Below are 25,753 nucleotides of genomic sequence, written 5' to 3'. Positions count from 1 at the left end.
AAACTATTTTCCTCTGTAGATTCCCCATTTCTTCTCTCCCTCCCTCCTCCCTGTCCTTGGACTTGTGTTCTCCACCATACGTTAGTGCATCGCCTAAGCAGACCGGTTTGTTCAGTTTTACAATAGGACCCAGGCTGGAAGGCTGGCAAACGCACAAAGACTCTGCTTCTTTACTAGAGGCCGCAAAAGAAACTGAAGGAGGGTATTGTTGGGACGCAGCAAGCCTCTGCATTACATCAGCCCAAACTTGCATGCAAAAAAGTGAATGCATAAAAGTGTGCAGACACACATTTGTTGAACATATGTTACAACAATAGACACCTACATGTGTCCATACATTATATCTGTCTGTTCATCTTTCCCTCACTGATGTTCTCACATACATACATACAGCCATGCAACAGAAACAATGGCAGAATGATGGCCTGGTAAACTGGGTCAGCAAAGCTATTTTTATAGCTCAGCATTGTTTGGAATATGTCGTGTGCCCTCACTTCCTTACAAGAGTGGGCGTTTTTTTCTTAATGATTAATAGGTTAAAGAGAGAGTCTTCTAGCTTTTCCTCTGGAGACTTTAGTGCACATTTTGAACAGTGTAGTTCCTTAACTTGCATGGAAAAAACAGGTATTTGTTTGGTTTTCCAGTGAATTCCAGTGAGGATCATGTTTGATAACCACTCCTTTAAGCTTTCGCTTCAAAGGCTATGTGTGTGCATGTGCAACACAACGCAGATATCAAATGCATGTGCATGTGCATTTTGGTGTGTCTGTGAGTTATTTGCTAAGAGACCTTTCACACAAAAACGAGTTTGTCCATCTCTGTGAACATAAACACAGCAGCACTGTGAGTGCACACAGTGAAGGCATTCTGCAATATTCACGGATTGGCAGTGAGAAGTAGCTACATAGAACAGATGAAACCCTTTTACCACAAAGTGAGTCTGTTTTTCCTTGGATGAATATGGTCAAAATACCCTCAATTTGCCTATAGAGCTGGGACAAATTTTCCCTTTATAAAGCAGGGGGCAAATACGTGGTTTTGTGGTAAAACCAAAAGGAGCCACTGTATTTGATGCGGCTTCCTAAAATCACCCATCTGCACTTCATAGTGTATTGTATCACTGCCATGCCTGAGGCAAGGTTCAATGATACACCTCTTTTCTTTGAGTTGACAGCCTTGACAATGCTAGGCATGCAGGAGTTATGTTCTATACACAGCTCCTGCTGTTTTTTTCTACCTCTCTGATGCACTCTTTCCTTTTCATTCACTTTGTCAGATGATTTCAGGAGGGGGGGGGCTTCAGAAATCCTCCCTCAGTGAGAAATGTCTTTTCATGAGATGAAAAGGAAGAGGAAAGAGCTTTGGAGTCTGCAGCCAGGAGGATCAAGGTGCAAAGATCCAAAGAGGCTGTACACCTCCAAACTCACGATTAAAGGGCAGTTTCACAAGCCTGTGAACGCCTTATTTGGGATGTGATGAATATGTGCAAATCTAAACACTTAACATAAAATAGCCCCTTTGCATCAATCGCAGTTTTTAGGTAAAACATCAGTCCAGGTCAGTTCACATGAGTTATAACATTTTTCAGTGACACTGAATAAAGTATGCCTCTGCGTCACAGCTCAAATGCTCCATCAAAACCCGTCCCCTTATCCATTGACATTCCTCTCCTTCAGTTTAGTCTGTGAATGAGGCATTCTGCATATCCATGGCGACCACACTGCAGACTCTCTGGAGTTTGCATAGAAATGAGAAGTAAGAATGAAAGAGACGAGGGCAAGGACACACACATACACACACACATACACAAAAACACACACTTTTCTCTCTCTCTGCAGTGTGCCAGAAAGCGCAAACATTCCCACGTGATGATGGAGTTTGCTCCCTCCCTCCCTCACTGGGCGGACAATAGCGCGCTGGCGCACCTCCACGCGCACACACTCGCAGAGAGGAGTTAAACTTGGTCAAGACGCAGGTCCACTTTTTAGGCAACTTTTCACCTTAAAGACGCTTTCAGGGACCAGCACTCAGAGGAATATAGTCTCTTTCAGCTTCCTTCTTGCACACAATGGAGGAGTGAACTATTTTTTTTTTTTTCAAATGGGAATTACATGCGCGCGTGAAACTTTGGCTCTATTTTCTCCTCAGTGATTGTCAGACCCGTTTCGCTTCGAAACATGCCGGAGCGAATAAGCATTTCGGACTTCGTGGTCCTGACAAACGAGGATTTGTCTTCGCCGGGGACGTCAAGTTTTCAGTCCAAAATGAGCGACTGTCGGAGCACAGTTTCAACCGTGGAGGAGGTGAGAGGGGCAGAGGGGGTAGCGACGCAGAGAAACGCGCACCTATAGCTGTTGTTTACCTGTCCATATAGCATAAGCTATGTAGCTCCAGGCTTTACCTGCAGGCGAGCTTTCTTTTCCTTAGGTGTTGGAGTTTTTACAGTAGACCTAACATTAAAAAACTTTCTTCAGAGTTGTTTTATATTGTTTCCAGGTTGGCACAGCTGTCTGAGAGAGATGTGGAGACAAAACTGTCATTTCATTTCCAAAGCTGTAATAGCTACCCAATGCTAACGGCAACAGGATGCATTTACAGAGGGGAAGGTGCAAGGTGTTTCTGTTAGCACAGATGTTGGAGAAATATATTTGCATGTATGTATGTTTGTGGTGTGCTGATGTTGGGGTGACCTGTGTGCTCTTAACTCTTGTCAGGACAAGTTTTTGTGCACTCACTTATATGCACTATTCACTAAATACAATTTGAGACCCAAAACTGGTATAGGTCCTATTTAGCACTGCTTGTCAGATTGTTCAGTGTGGTGGGTACTGCACTTGTACTTTTTTCAGAAAAGAGTGGATGTTATCACTCATGGTGATTCAGTAAGGGCCGGATCAGCAGAAAAGAAAAGGTTACACGAGGTAATGTAGCATACAGAGAGTTTACTTAGCCTCATCTTCCATCTCATGGGAGTCAGACTGAGATGGGACACAAACAGAACACACATGGCCGAGCAGACAGTGTGGCCCTTTAACAGAATGATGTATTGTTTTTGTGAATGTAAGTGAGCGCACTCATGTTTGTTCATGCTTGCGAGCGTGTCTGTGAAGGCCAGTTTGTGCATTCTGTCTGTTTGCACTGGTACTTTGGCTCAAGGCCCTGTTTAAGGTCTCTGTGTGTGTGCGTGTGTGTTTGTTTGAAATCTGTTCTCCCAAAGCTCCTCGGGCAAAGGAGGAAACAGAGGGAGACAGCCACAAACTTTGCCATAAAACAAATAATCCAAGTGCGCACACAAGTCAGTCCTCCCTTGTCCGTATTCCTTGTGACATAACAGTATGGTTCACTGTTCTCCTGTAACCCAAGATGGAGCTCTGTTTTCAGTTAAAGCTCTTACGCATTGAAAGTTGAGGATTATTTTTCTAAAATTAAATATACACCATATGGGGAAATTATATAGTTTTATATGCAATGGTTGTTTGACAGCAGTAACTCTATATAGTCCCGATATCCTAATATTTCATTGATTATGTAAGGAGTCTGAAGTCTGTGAGTGATGAAAGGTCTTCATTAAGACTCTCCTGGCTAGAATCGGACTGCTGAGCAGAGATGGAGACAGCAGAGTCCAGGATTTATAAAGAGAACAATTTTAGACAGCTGGCTGATGTATTTATCTAGGACTAATGTCCTTTTTTATGCCCATGACATACTGGAAAATACATAGCTGGAATAGCTTCTCTGGGGAGGGACATGCTGGAATCCTACACATGTGCACACAGACAGACAGTCAGACACTCAGATGTAAATGCAACAGTCCCTTTATAGATAGATCTGTGGTTATTATGTTTAGTCTGCTCAGCTGGGAAAAGCTTGATTAATGGCCAGGGCAATGTGTGGGCATGTGTGTGGTTTATGGTGGCAAGCAGAGAAACAGAGACACCATTTACGGCCACACACTCGGCTGCTTGTTACTTATTACTCCTGATTGGACGCCACGATAAAGACAGACAGATAAGGAATGGTTTAGTTTCCTTTTGCTATAAGCTGTGATGGTCTTAATGTCATTGCCATAAAAGTGTTTTGAAGAACAGCTCTTAAGTTTCCCCCTAAGGTTAACATGATGAAATGAAATACTGTAGGTTTTCCTGAAGCAACGTGACGTTGTGCCTGGTTAATGTGGTAAATAAGGATCAGATGTCTATTAGTCATGAAATATTAAGCTCTGCTGCCAGCAGTAGCACACACACCCTTGACTGCAGGTGAACACAACCTCACATACAGACACAAAAATGCACTGTAAATGACAGCAAACGCTAGTTTCTCAACATTAGCACACTTATGGGTGGAGCTCATTACTTTCTTCAGAAGAGATGTGTTGAGTTGTTCATTGTCCATCTCAACTAATGGGCGGGTTGTCTGTCTGTTGTCGGTTTGTGTGGCCGTGTTTCCTGATTAAAGTTCAACAAACACAACCTGTTTTAATGACCTGCACCAGCTTGTTTCTACTGTTTATCCCTTACGCCAACCAACTTACCAAGCAGAGGAAACTACAGCACCAGCATCATCAGTGAGCAACTCCCATCTCCAGTCTCCACTAAATCACTTTCCCATTCATTGTCTGCAGAGTCGCATTACACAACACCCACACCGCCTTTTAATTAGTGAACCAACACTTAGGGAGCGGACTTGACCGGGAAAGACTGGGGCGTGTAAACAACACCATCTAACAAGGCAGAGTCTCTGTTCAGTCTAGATTACTGGCTCATTAAAACTATTTCTGGTTGCACATAGGTGGAGAGGAGCATGTCTAGCTCGGTGAAACAAGTGGCATGTGTAAGGTGAAATAAATGGGATGTAGTTTCAAACCTGGTTGGTTTGGAAGAGAAAGTCCAAATACAATGAAGCCTGTTTGCACTGCGTCTAAATCATGCGTCACATTTAAGGGAAAGCTCTTTCCAGCAGAAGAAAAAGTATTCTGTTCTCAATGGAAGACAGTGTTGTTTCAACCTGAAAGGTGACAGACAGTCAGACAGGTGAAATAAATGCTGTGACATCATTTGGGGTTGTACATGACAACACAAGTTGTCTTGCCGGCGAGTGCTGACTCACCTGTTGGTCTTAGTCACACACCGTGAGAAAATTAAGCATAACTGAACACATTCACAGATACCTACTGTAACCTGGTACAGTAAAGCAAGCTCAAGTCAAACATTGGCGTAACTGAGTTCTAATCCCTATGTCTACGAAAGATTGTAACCCTTAATATGCGCGTTATCTCCCTAATATCTCTGGGTGTACAATTTAGGCCATTTCCGGCAAAGTTGCAAATCAATGAGCTGGACTTCTGCATGGAAATATTGGATTTATATGATAAAGTATGTTGCTTAAACTGAGTTAATTAGTTCACCAGAGTTCTAGAAATCGTACAATATTAAAAAGATACATTAAATTCAGAGAATATAATTACATGTACTATAACAAGACAAGAGTTGATTCATATCATGGGGGCTTTGTTGAGTGTAAAGATCTTTATTTTGATTATTAATTTCACATACTTTGTCTTTGTTCTGTCTGTTTCATTGCAGTCTCTGGAGATGGACCTCACAACTCTACAGAGGATGAAGAAGATCATCAAAACTATACACACGTCTGGACTCTGTAAGTGTCAGTGCGTCACATAACATAATCTCATGCACACTGTACATTACTAGTTTAAGGAAACAATCCCAACTCAAGGCTCACTTACTAGCTATTTCCAGAACTTTCTGCTGTTTTGCATAGTCTTTATCAGCGGATAGAATTTGCAGTAGGTGTTACGATTTCATCTATGGCACTTCAGTTAAGTTATGCATGAAAGTTCATTCTTGAGCTTAGAAATATCATCAATGCGTTGCCCTAGTGCCACAAAAAACACAATAAGTTGACCTTGAGTTGGGATTGTTGTAATTGGACATGTAATATTACTAAAACAGGTTTTAGTGTAATAATACATTACTACAGTACAACTTTTGACAATTTACAATCCACAAATAAGTCCGTCCTTACAAATGAAACATGTCGACTTGGTATCTAGTAAAGGGCAGCCTCTATTATGGCAGGATGAGCTGTTCAGTACACAGGGGAGCTTCAGCATAATTCATTGTACAAGCCTGGTTGAGATGACCTCATCAAGCTCATGTGGGCAGTGGTGTTTATGAGTGAGGCCTCTTGTTATGGGACCAGGGTGCGTGGGATGTTGGGTGATTGTGTTTATATCCATACAGAGTGTATAGATTGGTGTGGTGTGTGTGTGCGTCTGTGTTAAAGTAAATGGTATGTGCGGTTTTGGCAACAACGAGGTGCCATTCAGTGATCTAACGGATCCACTGGGTCACTAAGTGAATGTTTTTCTGAGTGCGTATGTGTCATGTAGGCCTATAGTACGTCACCTTGAGTCTATCAGAAGTGAACATGCATAAGATGTGAGTGTTGACCTCAAAAATGTGCAGGAGAAACAGAGGAACTGCACAATGTATCCTGAAGTTGTTTTTCTGTGCTCGCTTACAAGCCTGCTTCCCATTGCGAGGCTTCAACTCATAGTTTTTAGTAAAAAATGAGTCAGAGAGCCAGCTGCCCAGAATTAAGCAACCAGATACGGTCAGCAGCAATGTCGTTGCTGCAGAGAAGTGCTCCATGATTACTCTCCATACGCACTCGCTCCCCTTCTTTATGTCTTCTTATGTATCTAAATAGAATCATATGGGTTAGTTCCAGTAATGTGACAACAGGAGGTCCCCCACTTCTGTCATTATGTTGTTGAACCACGTAATCAGTCCTGATTTTAATCAACAGTCTGACTCACCCTGCATACAGACACATTTGTACGCCCACTCCTCCCCCACGCAGTCTGATGGTGCGTTACTGTGTCACACATGCAAAAACACACACACATGGTGAGATGTTCTCTTCTTTCGTTCTCTATTCCCATAAACCACTAAGTACCACTTTTCTGCCAAGACGCTGCAGCCTGCGAGTCTGTGTGTGTTCTGGCAGTGGAGTGAGAAGAGTTGAGTTGCTCTCCTCGTATCTGGTGGTTAAAGGTCAACTGTAAAATCATCCTCTGAGCTCCTCGGTGACTCAGCTGTTTGTTGTTTGATAGATGCATGTGTGTTGTTTGTTGTAATAGTTTTTTTTAATGACCACACAGCCATAACGGTTCAGTTCTCCTGCTCCCCCTTTGATTTTGTCTCCTCTATCCTGCCGTGTGTCTGCATTTTTCCTTAAATTCACAATTTTGCTGTGATACAAAATCCAACTTGCTTTTTAGCCAGTTGGTACAACTGTGTCAGTCTGTCTCCCAGATACACTCAGTTTACCATTTTATATTTGTCTGGAAGTGGAAACTAGAGCAGAAGAGGTTAACTTACTGTGCTCTTCATGCTTATTCCTACTCTCTGTTTAGTCTTCTTTGGGTGCTTCTGCAGATGTCTGTTCCAAGTGGTCCTTCATTACTTCCTTAAATTGTTAATCTACAAGGGGTTTCCTAAAGGCAGCTAAGACGCTTCTCTATAACTGTGGTTAACAGACATTTGGTTTCCCATCTTTGTTGGTTGAAAATGATTACTTTCATGGTTTGAATTGTAACTTGTGTTTATTTGATGTCTTCATCTAAGCCTCAGTTTAAAATAGCTGTAGGGTAAAACTTGATTTAGTGTAATGTAAACCAAAGTGGTGCCAGTCGGAGCTCGGATTCTTTTCCGTCAGCCTTTTTCCACATAAATTCAACAGACTGAGAGCCCACTAAGGTCATGACCCTTGGGAAAGTGACCCATAAGCCCCAGAGAAACATGGGTTTCTATATGTTCGCTAGTCTCCTGCTCCAGGATGGGTGGAAACCAGTACTAATTTATCCCATATGCTTGTCTTGTTAAAATCCCCACACTGCAACAGGGCAAGTCAGTCTGCCTTCTTAAGATTTTTGCACATGTAACTCAAGTCTGAGTCACATTTTAATTGTCTACGTCTATACTCACTTTGTGTGTTGTTTTTCAGCCCATGTGGACAACAAGGAGCAGTATATTGAGGTGCTGGAGAACCTGGGAAATAGCCACCTGACCCAGGACAACAACGAAGTCTCCACAGGCTTCCTCAACCTGGCTGTGTTCACCAGAGAGGTCACGGCCCTCTTCAAAAATCTGGTGAGGAAAGGAGAGAAGAGTGAGGAGGAAAATGGAAGGGAAAGGAGAGGTTTCCTCAAATTAGCTGTCTTTAGAGAGTTCAAGAGAGTTCAAACTACATACCAAATCTAGAGGACTGAGAGAGGAGCGGTGGAAATAAAAAAAAAAACTAAAAGGGGAAAGACAAGAAAAATGATCTGAAATCTGAAAGTACCAAGAAGGAAGAAAGTAAATCAGCATAATGTAGTTTATTTATTGGATATAGCAAACAACAGGTGAAAGAACCCCAAATCTCTCCCCATAAGATGTTGGATGTATTTGGGAGTAATAAGTGTGTGTGCAACATGCATGCTTTTCCATGGAGGAAAGGGGTTTTCAACAGCTGCACTCTTGACTCTAAAATCTGGGGCAGTCCGGAACCCTCCCACTGATAGTTTCTGTGGCGATGATAATTCATCCCAGACCTCCATGTGTGAGTCGGCACACACCGTCGCACACACTCCCTACCATGTGTCAATCAAGGCATCACAGGGGAGAGTACAGATGTAAAGGGAAATTGGTCCAAGAGACTAACAGGAGGGTGATTTAAGGAGTTATACTGAAAAATCAACCTGAGTGCGTCCCTTAATGCCGTGTGTGTGATTGCGTGCTTGTCCCACTGTCTCAGTGCGCGTGCATTGATCCGTGTCGTCTGTACATGTGGCACTTTGGGAGTAGGTATTTCCCTGTGTCAGAACTCCATGTATTATCTATTACTTACCTCAGCTTTTGGATGCCAACCAAAACAATCTCCCCAGACTCCAGGCCTCTGTGTCAATATGTACAGGCCAGCTCTGCAGTCAGCTCACGGAAGTGGTTGGACATTATTTATGTTAAGAGCGGGATGCAGCTTGGTTGTAATCCAACAGGATCCATGGAAAAGCTGCAGGAACATTTACAAACATACTCTGTAAATTGTGACACTGGTCAACTGGAGATTTGTGGACAGGAGATGAAGAATAATAAATGAAGCCATGCTGCATGCATAAGTACAGATGTGATGTATTTCCATGGGGGAATTTGTGTTAATTATTTATTACTGTAAAGCACAACCTGTGGGGGTTATGCTGGTTATTTTGTGATTTATCAGATCCCTGATGGAGTTCATCTCGTTTTCATCCAAACATCAAATTAATCTCAACTTCTCACTTTACTGTACACAAACAGTGATAAAAAAAATCTTGTTATCTCATGCTCCCCCTTGGATAAAAAAAAAAACTTAATTTTGCAGATTAGTGCCCAGTGTTTTCTTTTGATGAATCACCAGTTCAAAATGACTGAATCACCATGTTTTTGGGTTATCCACACTCATTCCCAGAAATGTAATTCCATAGGGAAATATGAGTGTGTAGAATGGTGCGTGTGCATTTGAGTGTTGGCTCACATGGCAAGAGATAAGAGCCACCTGTGACATTATGTAAAAGATTTTACTAATTTGTTCTGTTCCTACATGTTTCAGGTGCAAAACCTCAACAACATCATGGCATTTCCTCTGGAAAATGTCCTGAAGTCAGAACTCCGGGACAGCAGACTAGTGAGTCTAGATTTTATTATAAATGTACGAAGTACTAATTCAACTGCTGGCTAAACTTGTTATATACATATGATGATGACATTTTCAATGGCTTGTTTTAGGATAGAGATACTATACCTATCCTGAAGCTGATTAATAAATGGTGTAATACAAAAAAAAATCAAATACAGCTTTTGAGATTTATAGTGTGATAATATTTGGAGATGTACATTATGAGAAACAGTTCAAAGTAATGTGGATATGAAAGCAGTCTTTGTTCCTTTCATTCAGCTATAGCCCAATCATTTAAGCAAATCAGCTATCTGTAATGTAGGTTTAGGATGAGTGGAGATAACATTGAATGGAAATCCCAGAATAATGATACAATAACCATATCCGGTGTTTTATTATAATATATTATATCAAGGTATGGGATTAAAAAAAAAAAACTTTTAGCACATCATCCATGCTCTATTTACTGCAGTGTGGGGCTTTTAAAAGCCAATGTACGTGTTTACTGTCCAAAATACCTGAAATATATCAATGTAAAATCAGTTTTAGGGTGGATTTCCTCTTTAAGCACACAATGCTGTCTGTCTGTGTCGCAGACACAGCTGAGCCTACTAAGATATTGGATAAGATGAGGCTGTTTATGCAGATTAATGCGTAAGACTGAGCTATGTTCCACAACTGAACTGATCTGTCTTGCACAGTATTTGGCCTTTTGATTTGCCATGCCAACAGACTAGTGAGTAAGAACAGGCTAATGCTTCTGTAAGCTCCTGTCACTGCCCTATCTTTGAAAAAGCTGAACATTGACAGATGAACATTGCTTCACTATAACTGTGAAGGAAGGCAAAGTGCTATTGAAGTCCTGTTCAGCCAGATTGCAGACTAGTTAACATAATGTGAGTAATCATGTCTCTGTGAATTAACTGTCTGGCTCCACTCAGATTTACGCAGATAATAACCAATACATAAGGAAGTACTGTGGAGTACTGCTTCACCTGAATGTATGTGGACTATTAACAATGCCATGTAAACAATACTGTCTGACACTAACATCCATTTTCTTCTCTACAGGAGCTCAAGAAACAGATGGAGAAGAGTTGGAGGGAGTATGACATAAAAATGTAATTAACCATACTCTACACTTAGAAATCGAATCATCAGACATATGTTATTGCCTAAGGAGAATCACTTCACACATTTACAGTTCTTGCTAGTCTTTTACTGGGTCACAGAAGTTGGTGTAACAGCAGAGGTTAATGGGATAATCGTTAATTCCCCATGGCCTTTCTCTATTACATTGCTGTGAAACAAAACTGAGGCATTGCACTTTGCAGCTATCATTTGATCTCATTCAGGAGTTGGTTCAAAGTGTTTTATAATGTTGTAAGGAGAGTTCTCCTCTTCCTTATTGGCTTTCATCTAATTTCCTCTTCCTTCTCTCTCTTTATAGCCGTGTTTTAACCAAAAGTACATGAAAAGTTTTGTCCCAGGAACGATATTCCATTGAAGTTAAGGATTCCTTTAGCTTGTTCTAGTCCGTATCAAGACCTGGGAATTAGTTTGCTGACATATGAAAAAGTGAAAAGGGCTGTTTTTACACGTCATATTTGCACGCAACTACAAAAACAACAATGGTGACAGTTCATGTGTATTATCCTTTCTTCTGTAACTCCTTGTTGATGTGTGGGTGCACTGAAGCTGATGGTATTTGACCATTAAACCGAAAAGTTCGTCGTGGTAAGCCCCATCCCCAACGTTCCTATACTTGTGAGAGTTCTGCTCCACGAGTGGGGGACTTTGGGGTGTAAAATAATGTCCATGGGACTTAAATTTAGACCATGGTCCCTGTGGTGGAAATGCACATGTTCCTTTAAAGGTTCCTAGTGCCTGGGGAAAGTTCCTGCGTTGGAAATGCGATTTATGAGGAAGGTGAATGAGTTAGTGGAAAATCCCAGAGAGAAAGAGAGTGGATCAGACAGATTATAGAATTGTGAAGTACATTAATGAATAATGATAACGTTTTTTCTCTCTTACTATCTTTCTTTCTTTCTTCGCTCATTTTATCTTCCCTTCCCCCATCAGAGGGAAGCTTGAGAAGGAAAGGAAGGAGAAGACCAGGCAGCTGGGACTGATCAGGACAGAGGGATCAGACGGAGGGGAGGACATGGAGAGAGAAAGAAGGACCTTTCAGCTGCAAATGTGTGAGGTAAGGGATTAGTGCCAGTCAAAATACCAGAACCAGACACCTTTCACATACCTGAGGTAGGTTTGATTTAGTTCACATGGGTGGTCTGCCTTGTGGATTCCATATTCCATCCATGGTCAACTGGATGGCCAGCGTCTATCCCTTGTGTGTCTTTCCAGTAATTCCTATGATGGAAAAAATATGTTTTAGAAAGTCAAACATGAGCTTAATTGGTCGAGTCTTGTAGAGTTGCAGCAGAGCCGGGTCATATACATGTGCAGTTCAAAGGCAGATGAAAATGCTTCATGACCCACACCTGAAAGCCAAATTGGGGGAAATTCTTGTTAAATGCACTGGCAGTGCTGTTACATACAGGTGGTGTCTCAGCTAAGTATGTTAGTGCAGATGTAGAGACCCTGAGAAAAATGGTCTAACCCTGACTGAGACCAGCTGTTGAGACAAAGAGAGGCAAGGAAAATGGAATTTCCACTTGTTGCAAGCTACCCCACCCCTCCGACCCTCTGTCTTTCTCTCTGCAGCAGGAAACTGCATACATACAACAAACACTGAGAAACACACACACACAAACTCAAACAAATATACACACACAACAGAAACACTTCACTGAGCCTGTCTCTGCTTCAGTTACAGAGAGACAGATGGATTCAGACTTGAGTTTTATGGAGCAAAGACAATATAGTCATTCCTTCCACACAGAGCAAAAAGAAAACACTTATAGCTTGCCCTCAAAGCTTTTTTCTACCTTTTTAAAATATGCATTTAGACCTGGGGCATGGTGGAAATTATTCACAATAAAGCCTACACTGTGTCTGTGTTTTCATATTTTTTGAAGACTTTTTCCAGTTTCAGTGTACAAGGTTCACTGACTGGCTGGAGTGTTGAAATAAGGCACATGACCTTTGAAACAATATGAAGCAGTGTCCTAGGGAGCAAGGAGCCGCACACAAAAAAACATTCTCAAAACAGGATATTAAACGTGTCTAGGATAGGATGAGCCTAAAATTATGGGCACTGAGAAATGGTGGGTTAAATTGATTTTAATTTTCATATTTAGACTCCATGTTTTTGTGGATATCTAGCCTTTCTATGGAGAGCTGTCAGTTCTGGGGCTGTTGTTAACTGTCTCTGTGTTTATGCTTGCAGTATCTTTTAAAGATCCAGGAGCTCAAGGTGCGTCAGGGCCCTGATCTTCTCCAGAGCCTCATCAAGTATTTCCAGGCTCAGCTCAGGTCAGTCTCAGCCAGTCCTATGTTTTGCCATTTTGTTTTATGTATGAAATAATAACAAGAAGAAAAGTTTAGACTTCTTTCTGGCCTAAAAAGCATGTGGATTTGATTTCTATCTAAGGGTTTCAGTGAAGGATTTTGCATAATCGTTGAGGTTCTTTGGTTTTCACTTTCCTTTTACAAGCTATTATTACTGTTGTTAACCATTTACCAATTTTAATCATACCGAGGGTTTCATGTGGGAACAGAGTTGCTTATACAGCTTCAGCATGTGATGTTTTGGTTGGTGTGAACTAGGACGTTAGGACTCAAGTACCATCATGACTCAGCATTTGTTCTTTTTCTGATCTCAGTTTCTTTCAGGATGGGCTGAAAGCGGCAGAGAATCTCACTCCCTTTATCGAGAAGCTTGCTGCTTCTGTTCATACGGTAAACACACTGAGGCTGCAGCTGGTGTGTCTGTCTATCTGCTTTATATCAGTTAGTGCTTATAGGGGTAAATGTTAGTCATCTTATTTCTGCAGTATTGTTATTATTCAGCTTTGTTATGATTCCAGGAGAATCTTTGTCATGATTTAGTGGAGTGTAGGGTCTGTTCTTGCTGCTGTGGTCCTGGCTGACTCAAACTGATGTTATTACAAACCCCCCCCCCCCCCCCCCACACACACACACACACACACACACACACACACACACACACACACACACACACATCCATCCATTGTCATCCATTGCACAGTCACAACAATTATTAAAAGGAAGCACTTACAGTAAAGCTCTCGCTTTTTAGTACCTCCTACAGCACTTTTTCTCTGTTACTATCTTACAACGGCCAAAACCTTAGCCTCTCCCCCCTCCTCTGAAACTTCCCCCCAGCTGACCCCACAGGCAGACACTGTTATTGGAGTCTATTCCCAGAAATGTTTCCCCCTATTTCCAAAGACCAAACTGAAAGCATCCCTCATTTTAATTCTTTCCCTGGTGCTCACCTATTTCTCCAACCACTCCAACTGGTTTCCAGTCCACAATTTGCCTCCTTCCCTTTTCTGGATAGAGCGTTGGAAACAGGCTGTTAACTGTGATACTGGGAGTGTTAGAGGTTTTTCTGGTTCTGCATAGGCAGAACAGAGACCCGCTCAGACATGCCAGACCTCAGCCTCAAGAAGGAAATTCAGACAGAATATATGTTATAGTTCCCAGGAAAAATGCTAAAATATTTTGCATAAACTGACTTATGTTGCATGCAAGACTGGTCACTCTGCTGCTTACAAAATGCAAAACCTCCTAAGATGACACACCCCAGTACTGAGTTCTGTTCTGTATTATTTAGGCCACTACACAAAGCTCTGATGTATTGTCATTCCACACCCAGTTCTTGGAACAAATACAAAAAACCATTGCATATGATCAAATGAACATAGGAGAGCACAAAAACACGATGATCTTCCAACTCATTAGATTTCTTTATTGCTGCAATTGAATAAAAAGATTTTTATGGTGTGTTTTGTAGGTGCGTCTGGACCAGGACGAGGAGGTAAAACAACTCACTCAGTTGAGGGATTCTCTCAGATTACTTCTGCAAGTGGAGGGGAAAGAGGTATGCTTATTCATAATGCATCATTGTACTCATTACATATTATGTACTTGAGTTGGCATAAAAATGCATATAACAAAACGCAAGCTCTAAACCGTCCAGCGGCAGACGGATTTAATTGCTAGTTATTACTGTCAGCTGACTTTGTCTGGATGCATTTGTTTTATATTGTTTTAAATTTTCAAGATCTTCAGAGCTGGCTTGAAGCCTTTGAAGTAAAGCCCTAAATCTCTGTTTCTATCCCAGGAGTATCTGAACAGGAAGAACTCTGGCAACGGGTATAGCATCCACCAACCACAGGGCAACAAGAAGTATGGGACAGAGAAATCTGGCTTCCTGCTCAAGAAGAGTGATGGGTGAGTAAAAGCATTAGTTACAGTCTCCAAATATCAGGTTACAAGCAGCTGTAAAACAACACAAAAACACAAGATGTCAAAAACATGCATACTAACATCACAATGTGCTGTAAACTGTCAATAATCATCTAATGGGTCGTGGCTCATTAACACATAGTTCATTTGTTATTGTAACACATATTTTAAGGAATTATAAAGTTTTCAAAGTGATAAACACTGCTCACTGTGGAGGGCAGTAGTGTTCAGAGCTGGGTGAAGAGTAAGCAAGTAAGTCACAGAGAGAGAGAAAGGGGAACTTTTGTCTATCCCACCTGGTCTTCATTATTGTGAGAGATGAAGATTCAAGCAGGGGCCCCTCCTTTGAAACTTACTGGCAGACTGGCTAACTGAGCAGATCCAACTTTTGCGTCATATACACACACTTACACACACATATACACAGAGCTAGATTACAGTGTGATAAGGAGAGGGGATGTGGTGCAGTAGGATGAATGGGAGAGGGGGGATTGGTGGGAGCAAAAACTTCCTTAGGCCACTGATACAAAACAGAACACATTCTCAGCCATTTTCCATTTTACCCAATTCAGTCAAGATAATGACAACAAGAGTGAAGCACTGTCAACCACAGTAAGCTGGGCCAGCACAGTGTGTAGATCACCATTACTCAATTCAATGGTACATGTTAACACTGTTATCACTGTTATCACTTAAAGCACTGCACAGAAATCATCCAAGCTGATAATGTTATGTCAACAGTATGTGTTAAAATATTTTTCCTCAAGATGGAAGTTTTTTTCTGTGTGCATTTCAACCCACAGGATAAGGAAGGTGTGGCAGAAGAGGAAGTGTGGAGTGAAATTTGGCTGCCTGACCATTTCCCACAGTACGGTGAGGACACGTGGGCTAAACTGTCACCAAGCTTTTGAATTCTGATGAAAGTGCAGCTGTCAACTGAAATCTGTTCTCCAATGCATACTGATATAAGTTTGTGTGTCTGTCTACAGATCAATCGACCCCCAGCCAAGTTGAACCTACTGACCTGTCAGGTGCGACCGAACCCAGAGGATAGGAGGACCTTTGACTTGGTCACTCGTAAGTTCATTCCTAACTTTTGACCCTTGACATTTTACCCTCCACGTGATTAAAGACTCTAAAGAGTCATCTGCAGTGCAGCTGTGTGTAAGCCTGTCTGTTTGGTCCCCACATTAATAGAAATTGGAATCAGACACATTTTATTTTGGATGATGCCAGAGTTTGGATGATTAATCTAAACTGTTGTTTTGATAGGGGCGTTTGTGTGCATCATGCTAATTTTACGCCATGTTTACTCATGCAACTTCAAAACCCTCTTCACTCCCTCCTATATTGAGCAATTTATTTTTTGCACTTATGCACTTACAGTGTATAACCACTGTATGTTCTTTTCTATAGATAATCGGACATACCATTTCCAGGCAGAAGACGAGCAGGAATGCGTGATGTAAGTGTTGAAATTAATGTAGGCAGTGTTAGCTTTATTCACTTTCTTATCTCCTGTATTTTCTCATTGTGTAAGCAAGTAGTTACATGTCATGTGCCTTGATTTGAGCTTAGGCCTGTATGAGAAAGAATCTGTGTAATGTTACAAACAACTAAGGTGCGTTCATAAGGAATAGAAGTGTCCTGAAGATGATAAAATAGAAAGATTGTGTAATCTAATGATGTATGCAGTGAAGACAGGCTGACAATGGGCAAAAAGGCTGAGAAACTAAAGGATGCAGAAAGAAAACGCTGTCCTCTAGGAGCCCCCTGGCCCAGATGGTGTTGGGTGGAACTTCTCTTTCTAGCCACAGACAGCAAGCAAGGGAACTTTATTATGTGATGTGGGTTTTTCTGTCCCTTACCCTTCCCTTGTTTGTGGGCCTCCAGGCAGATTCTTTGATGTGATATGCTGTGTGAGTTTAGGGGCAGAGGGAGATGGAAATGGTTTGGAGGGAAAAGTACCAGAAAGCTTCAGAAATGAAAGATTTGAGGTTCAGTATGAGTCCTGGTGGCAGAGAACTGGGAAAGTGAGCGTAATGATGACTTATCATTTGACAGCTTAGCAAAAACACATGCAAAACACATGCTGGACCACTTTTGATCTTCTGGGGAAACGACTGAAATGATCAATCCTTTGGTTTCTCTTGGTGCCACAAACTCTATGCTTCCCCTCCAAGTGAGCTGTTACAAATTGTGGAAATTGTAAACAAATAACTTTTTGGCTCTTTTATTAAAATGTTTTCTTTATGTATGTGTATCTGTACTCTAGCTGGGTGTCAGTTCTGCAGAACAGTAAGGAGGAGGCCCTGAACACAGCGTTGGGAGGAGATCAGCTCCACCTCCAGGACAGCGGGCTCCAGGAACTTTCCCGAGCCATCATCGCTGAGCTCCGACACATGCCTGGCAACGAGGCCTGCGCTGACTGTGGAGCTCCAGGTCAGATAGGCATTGTTATTGATGATCGCTGCATAATTAAATTGATTTATATCAGGAGTTTAGATGTTTTCTAACCAGTTTCATATATTTTATGAGCATGACATTATTCATAACAAACAGCATTCATCAATTCAAGCTGTGTTTTTAGAGAGGCAGTGTGTTTAAACAGTCCGGTGACTTTTTGTGCTCGGTGTATCTCAGATCCAACTTGGCTGTCGACCAATTTGGGCATCCTGACCTGTATAGAGTGCTCTGGCATCCACAGAGAGCTGGGTGTCCACTACTCCAGGATCCAGTCCCTCACTCTGGACCTACTGAGCACCTCTGAGCTTCTGGTACTAAATTCACACATGGAAACACACTAAAACCGACACTGTCTCGATGGAATTACAGGAATTACGTAACCGTCTGCGGTCTTTCATTGAAATACTATAATGTCACATCTTTGTTACTGCATTTTGTGTCACTTCAGTTGGCTGTCAGTATTGGCAACACCAGATTCAATGACATCATGGAGGCGGGTCTTCCAAATGACTCGGTCAAACCATTGCCACAAAGTGACATGTTAGTCCCTGATTTTTTTTTCAAGACAATCAGACTGTTCAAAATCAATAAACTACAGTTTTGTGATTTATATAATTTGTACTTACTGTATTTTTCCATTAAATCTTAACAACCAGGAATGCCAGAAAGGAGTACATTGTGGCGAAGTATGCTGAGCGTCGGTATGTTGTGCGTAGAGAAGAAGCAGATCCTGGCCGGCTGTATGACGCCGTGAGGAGTCGTGACCTCACTTCTCTTCTACAGCTCTACGCTGAGGGAGCAGACCTGGCCAAACCACTCACATTGTCTGATGGACAGGTGAAAATAATTTAGAGCCGCATGTGGATTTCCACACCTGCTTTTCTTCCTGAAATGTGTCCTGAGGGTGAGGGTGGGAATGCGTGTAATAAACCCACATCATCTTGTGACAAATCTAAACCATAACATCCACACAGATGTCCTTTTCTTGTTTGAATGACAGCTACATCCTGACAAGGCCGCCCACCCGGCTTGTTCAATACTACACATTTGTGCAATGTTTCATAAAGTTTCTAACTAAAGTGACTTGTTCCTGTCACTTTAGAACTGTGGTTGAAATGGCTAAAAATAGAACCAAACCCTTCTAGTGTTAAAAACTGTTAAGCCATACAGTATGTAGGAGGTGTGTGAATGGTTACAGTATGTGAAGTATTTGTTAATTGTCCTCTTGTGTTTATGGTTTATGTGGGTGGGTAGTCGGAGGCTCTCCCATCTTTTCAAGCCTCTAATCTAATCTTTCCTCCCTTTTTCTCTACTCATCCTCTCATTTCATTTTCCCCCGCCTCTGCTGTCTCTCCTCAACGCCTCGTCTTCTTGTCTTTAATCAAGTTCTACCATCCCGTCAAGCACTTCCTGCTCAGCATAAGCAGCCTGTGTAACACCACTGACTTCGCTGTGTGTTTGTGTGTGTGTATGTATGTGTGTTTGTTTGTGTTGGTTGGCGCTCGTTTATTATTTCAGCTTTTAGGTCAGAGCTCATGTCTCTTGAGAACAAGTGAGACGAGCTTATTGAATTACACAGGCACTTCAGTGGCTTTCTTCTGCCCCTCCTTTTGCACTTTACATAAATAGATCATGCTTAAAGCTGTAGCCATGTTTTCACTTTTCAACACACAAACACAAATTAGTTGTTGCACAATCAACCTCTGACAGCTTCACTTGTATTCGAGTAGTCTTTAGGCCTGATTGTCAGATACAAAATGCAGCCACTTGAGCCCACTGAGTGGCAGATGGGCAGTCTCTTTTGAGGGTCAACAATTTGGCCTAATTTGTACTCTACTTTTCTTCCTGTTTAAGGGGGTCAGAGAGACCGCTCTTCATCTTGCTGTGCGTCTGGAGGAAAGAAGCTCTCTGGCGCTGGTGGATTTCCTCTGCCAGAACAGGTCAGACACTGACAAATAGTCAAGTATGATTCAGAGGATTGTTCGAGTTGGTATTCTAGGTATTATTTAACACCATCTGTCTATACTGTATGTTGACTACAGCAATTGTCTGGAGAAGAGAACAGCAGAAGGAAACACAGCTCTCCACTACAGCGTTCTGCATCACAAGCCAGAGTCTCTCAAATTATTGCTCAAAGCAAAGGCAGCCTTACACACAGGTAGCTTTAACTACTAATTAACTTTATTTCTTTTTAACCGAGTGCAACTAGTAATGACTTGAACCATTTGTTCTTTTACATCTCCTATAGTAAACTCTGCAGGAGAGACAGCCCTTGATGTTGCACGCAGACTGCAGCACACGCAATGTGTCGAGCTCGTAAGAACCAACTTTCTCTCATTTAATTCATCTTTAAGTTTTTGTTCATAAATTCAGGGAACACACACAGTCAGGAGGTAAGTTCAACTGAGGAATCGAGTTGCAACATTAAAATGCCTACCAGAAAGCCTACTCCAGAAACAAAACAGGACAACTTTTACAGCTGGAAATACTACCTTGAAATAACTCCCCGTGCAGCAAAGCTCGGCTAAGGACTCACTCCCAGGACAAGGAATTTTATACTCATCAGGCCCCAGTGTGTATCATTTAGAAGCTGGTTTTATTTTCTTACCGGCCATCTGCCCTGCTGAATCAGACCTGCCTTGTGTAATATCCTGTTTGATTGTGCACAGCCTTGTTTTAGAGATTTTGTGTTGAGACTGAAAAAGGTTACACAAGTGAGCAGCTTTAAAATAAACCCTATTTCCCAATTGGCTAAATTTCCTTTGCATTGAGGTGATCTTGTTTTTCTAAAATCTGGAAGCAGCAATGAGATGAGGGCTGTCTCTGGACTCTGGAGTTTTCTTTCAGCGATTATATTTAACCCATTTATCTCTTTCCTAATAGTTTTTCAGTGAAATTTTTAAATCTTAAAGGTCACACTCACAAAATATCAAACAGCTAATACACAAACATTGAAATATTTGTACTCATCTGTACCTACAACCCAGGAACAGCCAAGAAGCCGAACTACTCCAGCAAAGCAAAGTACACAGTTACAGCAGCATAGCCGATTCCTAATACTGTGTGTGTGCAAACTTGTTATGTGTTATGTGGAGATGAGAGTTTCCTGAGTGTTTGTGCTTCTGTGTGTGTGTTTTAGTTGGAGCTGGCCCAGAGTGGGAAGTTTAACTCACAGATCCACGTGGAGTTCATGTGGGAGACACAGTCTCAGGAGTTTTATGACAGTGAGGATGACCTGGATGAGAGGGTAAGGAGCCAATCTCATTACTGACTCTCTGCCAAAAAAGCTTTTGCAAAGGGGGTTTTCCACTGCAATTTCTACTCTACAAAAAGTGCCGTAAACAGAGTTGAAGATTAACTATAAATTAACATTTATGTATGTTCCACTTTCCTCCAGGTAAGCCCATTACCCAAAAACCGCTCTCCTCTGTCCTCAAATGGAGGTGGTGGGACTTCTTTTGGCCGCTGGAGTGTGGCTAATGGTGCCAGTGGTGGTGTTGGAAGCAGGCCTTGTCAAACTTATGAGAATCTAGACTTCCTATACAGAAATCCTCCAGCCAACAGCGCCCCCTCTGGAGCATCAGCACCACCACCACTGCCAGCTAAATGCATCCAGAGAGGTGAGCTACTGCAGTGTGCTTATCTGCATTATAGAAAGCACTCTTTGAAAACACATAATGCTTTGTGCCAAAGAGTTGGAATACACTGAATTGTGCTTCTAAGCAGCCCATAATTCAGCTTACATTTTAAACAGCTGTGCTAATCACAGTGGAGCACTGTCACCAAGTAATATGTGACATATCGAAAGCCAGATGAAGTCATATTTTCCAACAGCTGTTATGTGCAGTTTACTGTGTTGTAGGTTACGATAACTTACAACAATGATTCTGATACATTTACATTAAAAGTAAAAAACAAATGTGTGTAACATTTTGCAGATTGATTTTTATTAAGTTTTATTGAAGTGATTAATAAGGTTACATTCAGTTAGATTTGGCATGCAACACCTGTACCACTGCTGCCAAAACTATAATGGGTTGTTGCATTAAGTGAAATGTCCCATAATTGTCCTGCTTATGTGCAAGAACTTGTTTCTCTTGAGCCCATGCGTGGTGTAGAGCTACAAATATAAAATCATATTGCAATTATATTACAGATATTGCGATGTGATATGATTGATTGGATCATGATGATGTAAGATTTATTTTGGATCTGTATCAAACAAACAGGTTTTTCTTACATCTGGAGAAAAAGATTTGTAGGCCAGAACTATGCTACTTCATTATAATGCTGTTTTGTCACACGTTTTTCTTCTTTCTTTCTCATCCAAAAATTGCAGGTTCTGCGATTTGGAAATTTCACTTGGCCATACTGCGATTTTGATAATATTTCAGTTAATTGTGCAGCCCTAGCACAGTGCAAGTTCTAATAACATGTTTAAAGTTTAATTTTAGGTCTTGGCAAGACATTTATCCCACACTGGGTTTTGAATTAATGAGTATCTTAATTAAATTACAGCCTTCTTCATTTTCTTCCCCTCCACAGGTCGCTCAGACCCCCAGATTTCGGTCACGACGCAGGAAGGCAACCCCCTTCCACGACGGTGCTCTAACCCGGCCTCCCATTCCTCTAGTCCCCAGACACAGGCCAGGCATAACTCTCCGTCACCCAACATAGAACACCAAGGTCAAGCGGGGAGACCACCTAGGTCTCCCCACGGACAGGGAGCTCTGCTCAGGGGACAGAAACAGACCTGGGAGGGCCAACCTGGTGCTAGTTCTGGGTCTCAAAGCAGTGTCACATCAACATCCTCTCAGAACCACATAGGGCCTGTGAGGTGAGACAGCACTGCTACAAGGTGTCACATCTCTGTCAACACTATAAACACAATAGTGTCAGGTGTAAAGAAGGCCACTGAAAGGGTGCAATTCAAGTTGATGCCAAGTCTAGACACAAAAATTTAAATATTGCTGTTGCCTGAGACTATGGAGGACAATCCTTAATGCTACAGAGATGAAAAGCTGTCCAGTTTTGATGTGTTCACAAACAACTCTATATGACAGAGGGCCTATTTTGATCAGTTTTATTTCATGTGTCTTGCCCACCCTCCAGTTCAGAGAAGACCACATCGTATCGTCGGACCAGCAGTGGAGGAGGCAGCCAGGGGAAGTGTGGTGTGCTGTCTCCAAGCTGTGTAGGCAGCCAGGAGGAGCTGTATTGCAGCTTAGTGGGGAATAGTCCGGGCCTCACCCCAGCTCCAGCTCCAGCACCGTCATCCTCGCCTACCGTGACCTGCGCCCCACGACCCCGAAGGAACGCTATGGTAGGATCACATAGAAACCTCTTTCTACTATTTTCAGCCTGTAGTTTAAGTCCTCCAGATATCACAAGCTTCAGTTCAATTCTGTGGAGAATGAAAAAAGGCCTGTAAGATTTCACAGTCAATATAAATGTGCTGGTGGCACGCGGAAAAAAATATATCACATGTCTCTTCAAGGTTTCTGGCAGCAGGCCACATCAGAAGCGTGTCAAGGCTTTAGTGGACTGCAGAGCAGTCAGTTCTGAGCAGCTCGCCTTTTTCAAAGATGAGATCATTGTGGTCACGGCCGCTAATGACCCCCACTGGTGGGTAAGTGCAACTACAACTTTTTTCATTACAGTTACCATTCCTCTTTTGGGTAGCACAGTGAAGGATTTAACACAATAGTAAGTAAAATATATAAAATTGACTTTTCATATGTGTTCACATCGTAAATATTACATCATTCTTTATCTTAACAGGTTGGTCACATAGAGGGGGACCCGTGCAGGAATGGGACCTTTCCTGTCAACTATGTACACAAACTCACAGACTGAAGGGACATGGAAATGTGAAAGTACTGTATGTACATAGTAGAGGAACTGAACCAGCATGGGATGCTTCATAGAATCTTATCGTCACCCCACAGTGGATTTTATCTACAGGAGAGGACATTGTATTCTCCTGGATCCAACTCAAACTAAAGTGTTTGAGCGAACTGAAAATATTTCCACATGAGGATGTAGCCAAAGGATACCTGAGGATATAAATGGCACTATTTTGTGGATTTATACCCTTTAACATTTCCTGGTAACTAACATTGGAACTGATGGCTTTCACAGCCCCATAAAGCCTCTTATGAAAAGGACTATATTTTCTTCCCTGTTGCTCTATCCTTGTGTTTCCTAACTGCATCATGTTTCTCCAGTTGTTTAAACCATGAACCACTAATAATAGGTACGAATGCATTTGTGGTTGGGGTAGAAACTGCTTTTATGTCCATTTAACCGTTAATGACTATGAGGCAAAACTTACCTGCAGGGCAAAACCCCTTTAAGGCACTTTAAACTCATTGAGAAGAAATGTTCTGAAGAGTTGGCAGGGCTGCAAATTTGTATCTAGCCAGCCGCTGTATAGGGATGTAGCTGCTTCTGTTCTGAATGGAAACCGTCTAGTCTTTTAAATCACAGTATACTGAGACATTTTGAGGTTCAAACCTGCCCAGTGTCTGTTGCAGCCTGCCCTGGGACTCTTAAAAGTGGCTTTGTGCCTGCCAGTCTGTCTCCAACAAAGCAGCAGGCGTCTGGGCAGCCCAAGGAGAGATCTGAAACTTTAACTCAGCCATCTTGGCTCTGGGCACAGCTCACTGGCTGCAAGGGGAGTGGAGGATCCAGTTTCTTCTGGCTCCAGGCATCTGTCTCTGGAGAACCTGGAATAATGACAGAAGAAAAAAAGAAAAAAAGACTCTCTGTTTTACCAGGAAATGGTACTTAAAGAGAGCTTGTTAGTAACAGCACCCCACTGCAGTAATTTGTTCAGTTAACACACTCAGAGTGGGCATGTGTGTATCCCACCAGATATACACAAGCTTTGTGGATTGAGGATCCTTTAGGGAAGAAAGGAGAGGTGTAACTGCTCCATTTTTTATACTTGTAACAAACACCCAATGTCACATTCCACTGCTAATACACACACTTTGTTAGACATACTTGTCTAAAAATGTCCTATGTACAGTATATATCACCTGTTTTCTCATCTGTTGTGCATTATAAAGGGTTGTAGTATCACAGATAGTGTTATTTCATGTTGGTAAATGATGTCCTCTGTTCTGTTTCATTGGTTGTCTAAATGGCTTTCAGAAGGAGAGAAAAAAGAAGGGAATAGATACAGTTGCATAATCAGTGTTCAGGAAGGATCCTGTCTCACCAAACTGAAAACAAACACTGCCTTTGATAAGTACAGGTGAGCAGGAAGCAGGTGTTCACTTCCTTTTAATCATTCCTGAGTTTAAACGAACTGGCGATGAGTCTGTTTGCTCTTCGCTGTTTTCGCTGATGTTGTCTTGTTACAGTGTTTATGATTAAGCAAACAAATCACAAGGCAAGCGAGTTATCGGATAATTGTGGAGCAGTGGATGACTGTAAGTAACTGTCAAATGTGAGCAATAGTAAATTAACTAATTTTAGCCAGTATATTTGTATCATGCACATAAAACATTTTTAATAAAGTGCCACATTTTTTTAATAGTGTAACTTATGTGGTATTTTTCTGTATCTGGTGTGACTGTACTAGATGTACTAATGTAGTATAAAACCTACTTCCTAGTAATGTGTATTATATAAACTGACTGTGACAGGGGTTTTGTGGCCATGATTACATTTAGCACACCTATACTTGACAGTATGCATACAAATTCAAATGGGTGGATGTTGTCACTTCTGGGTGACCATCAGTTAGGTGTTTTTGATACCAGAAGTCCAATAATTCAAAATCCATAGACATAGCTCATTTATGAACTTTAAAGGACCAGTGTGTGGGCTTTAGTGACATCTAGTGGTGAAGCTGCAGATTGCAACTAACTGAACACCGGTTGTGTCTATATTTGACAACCTGGGAATGAGAACGGGCTGTGAAGGAGAAGCTACAGCCAATGTTTGGTTTGTTCATTCTGGGCTACTGTGGAAACATTGCGGACTCCACCGGGGGCCACACGCGGCTTTAAAATGGCTCATTCTAAGGTAACGAAAGAATATTTCTTATATTCAGATAATTATACACTAATGAACACATACATATTAATATTATATTCCATTTCTGCCAATAGATCATTTTTATGAGTGTGATCAAGGCATTTTAAAAAAAAGTATTGAAACA

At 41.7% G+C, this 25,753-nt stretch overlaps 1 protein-coding gene across 1 annotated transcript; it reads left to right on the top strand.

Annotated features, from left to right (window-relative positions):
- Positions 1-1,912: 1,912 nt before the first annotated feature.
- On the top strand, positions 1,913-25,131 carry asap3 (ArfGAP with SH3 domain, ankyrin repeat and PH domain 3). The gene is made up of 26 exons (XM_051385610.1): positions 1,913-2,303; positions 5,583-5,655; positions 8,029-8,174; positions 9,652-9,726; positions 10,789-10,838; positions 11,800-11,923; positions 13,067-13,152; positions 13,503-13,578; positions 14,660-14,746; positions 14,990-15,099; positions 15,918-15,987; positions 16,104-16,191; positions 16,531-16,579; positions 17,390-17,556; positions 17,758-17,891; positions 18,029-18,120; positions 18,237-18,417; positions 19,435-19,520; positions 19,623-19,738; positions 19,829-19,896; positions 20,720-20,827; positions 20,978-21,200; positions 22,126-22,417; positions 22,693-22,903; positions 23,078-23,209; positions 23,362-25,131. Exons 1-26 carry the CDS (start codon positions 2,178-2,180, stop codon positions 23,434-23,436), a joined length of 3,045 nt encoding a protein of 1,014 aa, XP_051241570.1. The 5' UTR covers positions 1,913-2,177; the 3' UTR covers positions 23,437-25,131.
- Positions 25,132-25,753: the final 622 nt, after the last annotated feature.

This window comes from Dicentrarchus labrax, unplaced genomic scaffold (assembly GCF_905237075.1).
Source record: "Dicentrarchus labrax unplaced genomic scaffold, dlabrax2021, whole genome shotgun sequence".
NCBI classification, from domain to species: Eukaryota; Metazoa; Chordata; class Actinopteri; family Moronidae; genus Dicentrarchus; species Dicentrarchus labrax.
The sequence above is the reverse complement of the archived record's forward strand: the minus strand, read 5'-3'. Positions and strand labels throughout refer to the sequence as shown.

Coding starts and splice junctions, on each gene's coding strand:
- asap3 (XM_051385610.1), top strand. CDS start 2,178: ATGCCGGAGCGAATAAGCATTTCGGACTTCGTGGTCCTGACAAACGAG. Junction 9,727..10,788: donor AACTCCGGGACAGCAGACTA/GTGAGTCTAGAT, acceptor TCTTCTCTACAG/GAGCTCAAGAAACAGATGGA. Junction 21,201..22,125: donor AGCTAAATGCATCCAGAGAG/GTGAGCTACTGC, acceptor TCCCCTCCACAG/GTCGCTCAGACCCCCAGATT.